The 10,705-nt window shown below is 40.9% G+C and overlaps 1 protein-coding gene across 3 annotated transcripts in view; it reads left to right on the top strand.

Moving 5' to 3' along the window:
• The first annotated feature begins 7,010 nt into the window (after positions 1 to 7,010).
• Positions 7,011 to 10,705, top strand: part of acsf3 (acyl-CoA synthetase family member 3) — a 37,159-nt gene continuing 33,464 nt past the window's right edge. Inside the window, exons 1-2 of one of the 3 annotated variants that reach the window (XM_085402752.1) lie at positions 7,011 to 7,068; positions 9,536 to 10,343. In XM_085402752.1, coding sequence (XP_085258878.1) covers positions 9,624 to 10,343 — 720 coding nt within the window. In that variant the 5' untranslated portion in view covers positions 7,011 to 7,068; positions 9,536 to 9,623. The other 2 variants (XM_085402753.1, XM_085402754.1) reach the window with 2 other exon arrangements.

The following is a 10,705-nucleotide window of genomic DNA, read 5'->3' as shown; positions in this document are numbered from 1 at the left end:
ATTGGTTTTAAGAGACCCTGTGTGTCACAACTGAACTCTCTCAAGCTATAATGAATTTTCAAGACTTCTCATCTGCAGATGTGCAGAGGCATTGACAGGTGCTCTCACTTTAAGGTTAGTCATTGTCTAGACTCCATCTCAGCAGCTCTTTACCCCTAGAAGTGTTTGCTGTGCTGCTGGTAGCCCTTTTTATCATCCAGCAAGATAGAGACACACACATGTAGTGTGTTTCTACAGAACCTACTCCTTTTTTATTGTAAAATTGTAAAAATTGTACAAATAAAAATTCTGGTTGACATTAGATTTTTGGTGGGCTCACCATATAGTTTTCTTAATTTTTACCCTGCTTTGTTTTGTTTTTGTAAGTGTAAAAAAAAAAAGTAAAGGCAAGTATATAAAGTAAATAACTAAAATAAAAGAAATCTGAAGGCGTTGATTATTTCCACAGGTATCAGAAACAGACTTCAACAAAAGCTAATGAGGCTGCCCTGCGTGGATCTCTTTCTTCTGTATGTATCGTGTCAGTTATTTCTTTTCTTTCTCATAAAGATTGTAACAAAAACAAGTAGACTTTTCAAAGACAAACAGTTACAGAGCACTGAACACAAAAAGACTAAAATAAATAACAACATTAAGTGCTATAACAGCTAATAAAAGGAGACGCTAAGACACAATGACATAAATAAAAGGAACATTATACTTTGTAAAAGAGTACATTTGTTGTTTTAAATCATTTTCCCCTGAGTAAACTCCATAAAATTAACAACAAAATAAAAATCTTCACATTTACTTTGGTTAAAAGAAATAAAACAAATTTAGTCATTGAGATAAACTAACTCAATATCTCACATTTGCAGTCTCTGTGTAGACTTCAAGTTGAAAAATCTATTGAATGCACATAAATGGGCTGAGTTTCAGGACTACCAGTAGGTGAGGTGTTGCACTGCAGTGGGTTTCCCTAAGAGTCAGGACACACAGTACAGCGGCAGGCTCTGCCCTCCCTGGGAGGCTAGACAGCATATGGCACTGTCTCCCAGAGAACAACACACCACCCGAGCATCCTGGCAGCCTCCGTGTGTGCGTTTGTCCCTGTGTCTATGTTATGTGTGTAGGGCAAGTGAGGGTGTGTGTAGCTGCTTATGCTGTGCTATGGGCATGTTTGTAGGAGATGGAGCAAGACAGATGGCTGCCAAGTAGAAAAATAAATTCAAAGAAACCCTATTGGAAAGCATGTATTGGAAATCTTTCTCTTGCGCAGTCACTTAAACCACACAGATATCAACATGGCAAACATTTTACAGACTTTGGGAAACAATGTGAACAGCCACCTCCTGGTGTGAACTCTACTTTTATCCAAGTTTCCTTATCAGCATGTTTCTAATCAAAAAGGTGACTGAAGAGAAAATGATTTCAGTTTACATCTGGTTGTAATACAGCACAACAGCATGTTACGCTTGTTTGAATGAGACGATTTAACACTTTGAATGTTTGCAGGCAGCGTAATGTTGACGATGCAGGACAGAGGGAGTGAGGTGAATGAGAAAGCCAGGCCGAGGCCCTGATTGTCCGTCTAGCAGAATAGTTTCCATTTCCATATGAGAGAGTTAAAAGGGAAAGAGGAGAATCAATAAGGCATTAGTGGAAAGCTATCAAAAAATTCTTGAGCAGTCTAAAGCCTATTACAGCCAGTAGGTCAGGAAGTTAGATAGAATTTATTTAGAGGGTGAGTAAGCTTAAGACTACAGTTAAATCAACTTTATTCTGTCCACTTGACCGCACCGTCTCCCTCGGTTATTCAGAGAACGTGTAAATTCCAGTTTCGGGCATTTTTATGTTCCCTTTTCTGTTCTACAGTGTTCACCCCCCGGATGGAGCTCGATATTTTGAGTGAGAACATCTATGCAGACAAACATATCTGCTCTCCATGAGGCATGAGTCCAAGTTGTGGTGCCAAACCACACAATGCACATCCACCGCACACAGCCACTTTAAATCCTCTGGTGGAGATATCACTCTCTAAGGCCATGATGAGAGGCTCATATAAGCAGCTCATCAGCAGCCTGTTTGCCCATATGTGCCTCACACCCCTTAGTCCCCAGTGAGTCCTGGCTCTGTGCAATGAAACCATCTCATCTGCCAACATGTACAACTTGAAGGAAAAAAACAATCCCTCTTCTACTTGGGTAATTTAAGGGCAACTTAAATGGCTAATGTTATAATCTGCATAGATAATGAAGTCAGTCCACCAAGTCAAGGGCCCACTCCAGAAGAAACAGAAACAGAAGAAATATAAAAGGTGCACATAGGGGTGGGCGGTATAAACGGTATACGGTAGAAACGATATAAATTTTATACCGCTCTACCACGATAGCGTATGTTGATGGTGTCATTAAGCTGCGCCTGTTTTGGTCGAAAGCATTGCAGCGGCTACAAACAACATCATCTGCAAATTATGCTGGGCGACAGTAATAGCAAAGAGACGAAGCACTTTTGGAAAATGAGGAAAGCCGAAACCTGAGCTTCCTCCACTTCCCTACCCCTCATCAAAGCATGTGCTAGATTTCGATGTCTCATTATGGAAATTTGTGAGTTTTGTTTTTTTTTCATTAATGCTGAATTCTCTCGCAGCTGCTCTATTCCCATGCTGTTGCAGTATAATAATGACTAACCTTGTATTGTGGATGGATTATCTCAGTTGTTTTCCTGACTGAAGTTCGGTCCGTTTACAGCATCCTGCCATGTGATTGCATTTGCCCCTAACCACCAGAAACTCTCACATTAACTTTCATCAAGTGGAAAAAAGTTAGCGCTCATCCTCCAGCTTCACTGTGTTAATGTTATGCTAACATAGCTGTGTAGCTAGCGATCGCGCAGCATCATTATATACCAGCTAGCCCAACTTCAGTAACCCTACAAAAGTCACTGCTGTTTAGTTTTCTGTCTTCATTTATGTTGGAAGTGATAGCAGAGCTGTACGTTTGAATTTTTCAGAAATCTCTCAGTCAGAACATGCAATATATATTTAGGTGGAAACTAGTGAGCTAACTTCTTGCTAACTTCTAACTTTGTTAAATGTAATAAATTCTGTTTTCATGGATGCCTGGATGTTAAACTTAATTGTTACACCTGGTAAAGCAGCAACGTTAATCATTTTATTAAAGAATTTAGGACCCAGATTACTCCGCGAGGCTCCTGACAGCCGTAATGCTCCGACAATCCATCAAGCGGTGCGGCTTCATAGCTTACCAAAGTCGAACTAAAACATTTTTTGACAGATTTCTGTGCGCTGTGTAGCACATAAAATCGGTTCGAGGTCAGTAAGCACAACCAGAATTCATACATAAGGCACACTGTCGATTTTTGAGAAAATGAAAGGATTTTAAGTGTGCCTTACAGTGTGTAAAATACATTATACAGAAGAAAAAAATATATCGCGATATATATCGTTACCGCACATGCTTCAAATTATACCGTGATATGGATTTTAGGCCATATTGCCCAGCCCTAGGTGCACATTCAATAAAAATTAGTTAATGAGACAGATGCAGACTCAGGATGACAAACTGAGGCCAGTATAGAAAAGAAGGAGGCACAAATTAATTTCACGTCATCAGATAATCAAATCTGATGAAACACGTCTGACTCAGGGGAGGAAAAGAAGCAGAAGAAGCAGTGATGACATATGCTATGGGAAGCAGACAGACAGGAGAGCAGGGTCCAGTGTCATATCTGCAGTGTGTCTGCAGGTCCCGCGCGGCGATGGTTCGCTTATCCCCCTGCCACCACACATATGTTTGGGACATGGAACAGTTGGATGTGGCCGAGGGCAAAAATGGGTCAGACTGACACAGATGGAGAAAAAAACTCCCACTGGGTCACTGTCAGATGACTAACACCCACAGAAAAAAAAGTGAGAATGTGTGTGTGTGTGTGTGTGTGTGTGTGTGTGTGTGTGTGTGTGTGTGTGTGTGTGTGTGTGTGTGTGTGTGTTTGTATGTGTTCTAGTGAGTGATTTATTCAACTTTTGACAGATTTTAACAGCTTGCCAACAACGTTGCTCTCGAAACAAGGATGAAAAAATACTAACACAACAAGTTTTGAATTCAAATTGGGTCAGGCAGTTCTCGAGTAGCCAAGAGAAGAACATGAACTCTGCAGAAAGCGAGGGGATAGCAAGAATTCCTCGTGTTTCATTTGGCCTTTTGCCGTCTTAATGTCTCTTCCCTTCTCTGCCTGCCTTCACTTTACCTAATGTATAAACATAAACAAAAAATATGTGATCGATAACTTGACTGGGTGCCCATAATGTCATTAAAACTCAACAAGGCTCGTTGTAAACACAATGTAATTTTTTCATCTTCTTCTTCTTTTTGGATCACTACTAACAGCCTTGGATGGAAGAAGAGTTGACATTTGGGATAAACTGAAACATTTGGGTTTTTGCCACGAGGTGTTCAGCGCAAGAAAAATCAATTGAGAGTTCAGGAAATCCCCCAAACCTTTCTGGAATGATGGAGAAGAGCTGGCATTAAATGCAGCTCAGCTATGAAACAGCAGACGATATGATTTGTGACAAGAGTTTAAAAAAAACTACAGAGCTTTAAACAAATTAACATCAGGGAATACTGTCTATCGGCTTTATGATCACATCTCCCAAAGATTTCCACTTCCATTTGGAGGTAATCTTCCTAACCTTTGCCATCAATCCATGATGTCACAGCTGAAATGAATTCAAAAAACCTCAGATAAATGCCCTCAGTTGTCAAAACCTCCATTAGAACTGGAATGTAAGGCGGTAATTGTAGAGTTGAAAGGTCCATTTGTTCATTATCAAAATGGTAGTGAGATTCCTTTCAGAGTAATCCTTGGCTTTTCGATTTGCCTATTCAACGCTATTTCCCAACACAATAAGACATGCTGATTCCGCTGTATGAAGATCCCTAAGCTCAAATTCCTATGTCCTTCAGAAAGCTGTGTCACTGCCTCTTAAATGTGTCTTTTTCTCAATTTGGTTTTTCTTATTTTGAAGCTTTCAAATCTGTTTTTGTCAAGCAAAAGCTTCCAGTTGCATCTGCTGCTTCTATCACAAGCCTTTAACTTTCCCTTAAAGTGAACCGCACCATCGCGCAAGGACACCCATGTCCCTTTGCGCAGGACACAAGCAACGTCGTCAACCGTGCATTAGCATGTGGGTGGCATGTGCTCCGTGAGGCAGTCATATGTTTACATCCAATCTCTTGGATGAAAGTCAAGTTTGCAGCTGCAGCCTCGGAATAATTCATCGCTCGCCTTTTTTACCCAGGAGGAGCCACAGGTAGTTGATGAAGTGGCAGTGCCAAGACTCCCAACTGGCGAAGACGAAGCGCAGCTGCCAGGAGTCAGCGTGGCCAGATGCCGCTGCTGATGTACCATGTGTTCCAAGCAGGGCAACAGTGTGTTTGTGTGTGAGCTGGGGTGGGAGGGGAAAGAACGGCACGCTTGCCAAGACATTCTCACATTGATGCCAACCTGACACATGCCTGGGTACTCCCCACGGTTTGTGTTACCATCTCAGCCACTCTCACAGATCTGTGGGGGGTCCCCTCTTTTCTCTTTTCCTCTGATGCCGTCCCTTGCCAAGATGAGAGTTGGCGCCTGCTTGCGGCCATCCTGCCCATCAGTGGCGAGATCCTTTAAGGTGTTCTTTTTTGAATGGCGCGCTGGCAGGAGGCCACCACAGCAGAATGCCAGCCTCTGCTTACTATATACTGCATCTAACCCTCGTTTTTCGCAATGTAGCCAAAACCGTAACTCCTTGCGATAGCCGTGTCTCGTCCTTACATGACAAGCGTGTCTTTATTATCCTCCCCTGTTCATCCATCCCTGCATGTCACAAGTAGCTGTAAATAAATCTCTGGCTCAGATTCCCGTCCCCACATAACACACGTCGAAGACATGGCCAACTTCCAGGAAACAAATCCAAAAACACGGGTCTTCTGCGCCTTATTTCGTTACATCAGAGATGACATTCGGTCATTTTTGAGTTGAATCCTTCGAAAATCTGGCAGCGCCATCTGCGTCAGAAAAACACTGAAGACTCCAAATTCCCTACAAATAAAGGATTCTCTGGAAATTACATAGTTGCTGGGGTAGCATAGCATTCCCTTCAATAGCATTTTCCCTGCGAATGGGAACGAGTGGTCTTTGCCACTATTCCTGAGAGTGGAGGGGAGCACTGAGAAACAAAGGCTCCAGTTTTTAGGAACATGCCATCCTCGTTTGCAGTGTAGGGGGTTTGGGGAGGGAAGTGAAAACTTTTTGAACGTGTGCCATGTCTGTACCATTCTCTTATCTGAGGCCCGCGACTGCCAGCTGGCGGCTGAATGTGCCCACTTGCACTGTGATGATGAAGCCAGCCAAGCTAGTTGGCACACTGCGTGGTGGGACTGGCACGTGATCTAAAACACAGCACTGTGTGGAGCGGCTGCGTATACGTCCCGCTCTCCCCTCCCGTGTCCTCCTCTCTGGCGAGCAGCTTCTCCACTGGATCTGCAGGTCCTCAGTAAAGTGGGTGGAGGTTGTGCCAACAACTGCCAAGCTGAGTTAATAACCACGGGATGACAGAAAAACACAGCTCATGCTAGTTTGTTTATAATTAAGGATTTAGTTATCTGAAACTATATTTTTGTTGGCCTGATATTTAACTCATTTCTTATTATTGTTTTGCCCCTTTAATCATCAAAATAGGAAAATTAATTGAGTTTTAAAGCAGCAGTACAGTGATAGGCAGAGACAAGATCATAGGTTTTGCGTTGCTATATCCAGACATGCTTTGAATGTGTGATTGTCATTTTATTTTATGTAAGTTTTTATTTTGTAGACTAATAAAGTAAGATCATTAAAAATCATTTAAAACATTGTTCAAGGGTTATTAAAGCTGCGTATTTAAAGTGTCAACCACCCTGCAGAAACTGGCTTTGTGCTGTGTACTTACGAGACGGGAACTGTTTAAACCACTATTGTTTCAAACCGGACGCTTAATGTTGTGGCACTGTCCTTCACTCCAAGAAATGCCGACTATTATTGTAGGTAAGGTGAAAGTGAAATAGTTAACAGAGAAAGGTGTAGACAGTGAAACTGGGTGTTATTTTACGAGATATCGTTGTGTTTGTAGCCGTCAAACGCGGAGGTGTACCGTTCATGTCATGGCTGATGTCCGGTCACCTGTCCTCGCTGAATAAAGTGAAAGTCAGAGACGGTCAGAGTCACCTGGACTGAGCACAGTGGCGTTAAGATGAAGAGGTTATTTCGGTCGGTGGTCATCCTCGTCATTGTCCGTCCTCCTGTAACTTCACGGTGTTGCTGTTTAAAGCTGTTTAAGTCGACAAGTGACTGAATGATGTTAATGCTATTAAAGAGTCACGATGTTGTTAATCATTGATTAAAATAATAATTTAAATAATAATTTACAATAATAGCGCAATATATGTTAAGTAACTACTATAACAGTGAAAGCTTAACTGACCGATTTTTAGAATTTTAGAAAAATCCCCAGCCTGGAGAAGTCATTTCTGTTGAAGTCAGGGGCATTTTCAAGCTTTTTCTTTCTATCAGTTGGAGCCATTTCAAATAGATGCATCTAGAGAATTCCTTGAGTAATTTTAAGTATTCGGGTAAATATCCGCTACTGTGACGGGAAATCTGTAGCAAAGGTCAATATAAAACACCCAGGCCTTGAAATTGGGAACACTGATTTCCACATATGAGGTGTACTCTGTACCATGAAACTATTCAAATCATAATTTCTTAAAGATCAAATCAAAATCAGTTCTTTATGCTAATATGTCATTATTGTTGATGAATTCTCAACCATAGTTTTATAGAAAAAAATATTTTTATTTTTAATTCCAGTTGTAGTTGTTATTTATTTGCATTCCTTAAAAGAAAAAAGTCGTTTTAGTGTGTGAATGTTCCATAATTTCTCTGACTTGGCTCATAGGAAAACATGAATTGGTTTTGTATTGCCTGTTTAATAATAATATATTTTTCGTCATGTTTTCTTGTTTTTATGACAAAAAAACAAGTTATTGTGATATTCCAAAAATATAAAACCACCTAAAAAAATCTAGAAAGGCTTTTGTCTTGTAGTCTAAAACTTGTGGTGGTGTTCAGCCCCCCTTCCCATAAATAATTTTTAGAAAGAGTCATATGTTTAGTTTAACATTAGTTTAATTCATATGTTCAGGCAGCATTCATGATCCCAGAGTGTATATTCTTGTAGTTTAAAGTATTTGGTCAGCTGACATGGATTGACCCATAAACCATTAACTATATAGAGTACAAAGGTTAATGTTCATTGTGTGTTTGTCTCAGACTGCTGTGTGAATGAGATTGATCCTTTATGAGTTATATTTTTTGCATTGCCACCACCCTTTCTTGGATGTTATAGTCCCTGCTGTTACTGCTCTACCATGTGGTGAAGCAACCTGTCAGAAAGCTCTGAGTGGTGTCCCAGTACAAGTCCCTGAGGATTAAAGGCCTCAGGTCAAAAGTCATTCAGAGCTTTTTTAAAAGAGTGGTTGTGTTACTAGCCTCAGGTATTTGAAATTGCCCAGTGTCTGCGGTTTCACAGCGTGTTTTTCAGGACTCTACTTATTTTGAAATAATACATTCAAAAATGTATCTCACAAAATGGGTCAAAACTTCTCAGTTAAAGCATTTTTTTTATTTATTCACAACATTTTACACGTCAAACCAACACCATTTGAAACTGTCTGATAGTGTCTGAGGCTGTCACTGTCACAGTTCTTGCACGCTGCAATATTAAATAGCATTGTCTATGCTTAGATACTAAGGTTGCAGACACACTATCTAACACAGCGTGCTTGTTTACTGTAAATACCAGGCTGATAAGAAATCTCAGTGCAGCCAGTGTAAAAATGCCACGTTAAAATGTCAGCCAACACAGTGAAAGAAGGCCCGTTTCTCTGACAACAACCGATCCAACTGCCTAATTAATGATCTGAAGAAAATGTCGATGTCTCACTAAAAATTTCATTATCATCATTCACGGGTTCAATTTCTTATACGCTGGTGACAGATGTGCTAAAGTCCTGTGTGTTTTTTGAGTGATGCCACGTGGTCTCACTCCCTTTCTTCCTCTATCCCAGATGTGTTCTGCTACCAAACTTTGGCACTGAGTGAAACGGTGCTCAGTAGTACTGATGTAATTCAGCCAGTGACTGTCTGTATCTCTGAGTGATTCCTGTAATTATTTTGGAAATAATATATGAAAAATTCAAACACTGGTGGAACCAGATCATCTTCTTTGTTCCTTAATTAAACAGTTATTTATTTTATCAAGCTGACCACATCAGTGCGCTTGTTTTGTATTCGTAACCATCAACCAGCAGATCTACAAAAACCCAAAACTAGTGGTTAATCAGATGGTTAATTGTCACAGAAAGAATCCCTGGTGATCAAAGTTAATTGGCTTTATGACTTTGTGTGTTGCTTCATCAAACTAAGCGCAAATGTTTTTCACTTCAACCCACAGATATTCACTATGAGCAGATGTAAGATACTGATGATGGAGCCGTAATGAGCTTCTAACTGTGGAGCGTATAAACAACTAAAAGTCAAACATGCTGCCAGGATGTATAACCGCTACTTGCCACTATTTGAAGTGGACTTTGCCTCACTGGAAACCTGCCTTTTCCTTAACTTATTGTCCATTGGAGCCAGGGCAATGGATTTTAAGACAGGCAGGTCTGAGAAAGGCTCATAGCTGGACTACAGCACCTTCATCAAGGCTAAACCAGAAGCCGGTGTTTGCCAGAGCTCCAGTGTATGGAGAAAAGCTTGCAGTCATAGACAGCAGTGGTAGCCACAGCTACAAGCAGCTGTACTGCCGCAGTTTAGGTCTTGCAAATAGAATCGGTACAGCTCTGAACTCAGACTTTGGAGGTCTGGAAGGAAAACGCGTCTCCTTCCTGTGTGCTAATGATGCCTCCTATACAGTAGCACAGTGGGCCACTTGGATGAGTGGTGGGACGGCGGTGCCACTCTACCGAAAACACCCACCGGCAGAACTGGAGTACATCATTTCTGATTCCCAGACTTCGCTGCTGCTGGCAGCGGACCCCTACACTGAAACCCTCGAACCTCTGGCACAGAAGCTCGGGCTGCCGTGTCTGAAGCTGCCCCCTACTTCTGACCTGGATGCTTTAAGTGAGGAAGACGCACAGGAGAAGGAGACAGCCATCACAGACTGGGCTGATCTACCAGCTATGATCATCTACACCAGTGGAACAACAGGGCGACCCAAAGGGGTTCTGCATACACACGGCAGCGTCCAAGCAATGGTAAATTATGTCTATTAATTACACTGGAGCCAAAGTAAATTAAGCTATTAGCTTTTCTTTTTTTTTATCATAGGGTTATGGGTCTCTTAAATTAGACCTTTTAACAGTGCATTCATGGTTTGCTGTAAGCTATGTGAATGTACAACTAAAATCAGTTTATGTCAGTTATTTATTAAATGTTTAGGTTTTATTTGTGTTCTTCTAATGTATAAGTCCTTAATAACAGTATTCAATAAAAAATAAGTCCTATCTTATTGTAAGATTTCATAATTGTTGCTTGGAAAGATTATTTTTATAAGGAATGAAGGTTTTTGCTGGATTTCTGTTTACATTTTTTCTTTTGTAAAGTCAGTTTTATTTAT

Source organism: Rhamphochromis longiceps, linkage group LG1 (assembly GCF_057381845.1).
Source record: "Rhamphochromis longiceps isolate RC_006_pf linkage group LG1, R_longiceps_female_GT1.1, whole genome shotgun sequence".
In the NCBI taxonomy this organism is placed as follows: domain Eukaryota; kingdom Metazoa; phylum Chordata; class Actinopteri; order Cichliformes; family Cichlidae; genus Rhamphochromis; species Rhamphochromis longiceps.
This window is presented reverse-complemented; position numbering and strand designations above follow the sequence as displayed.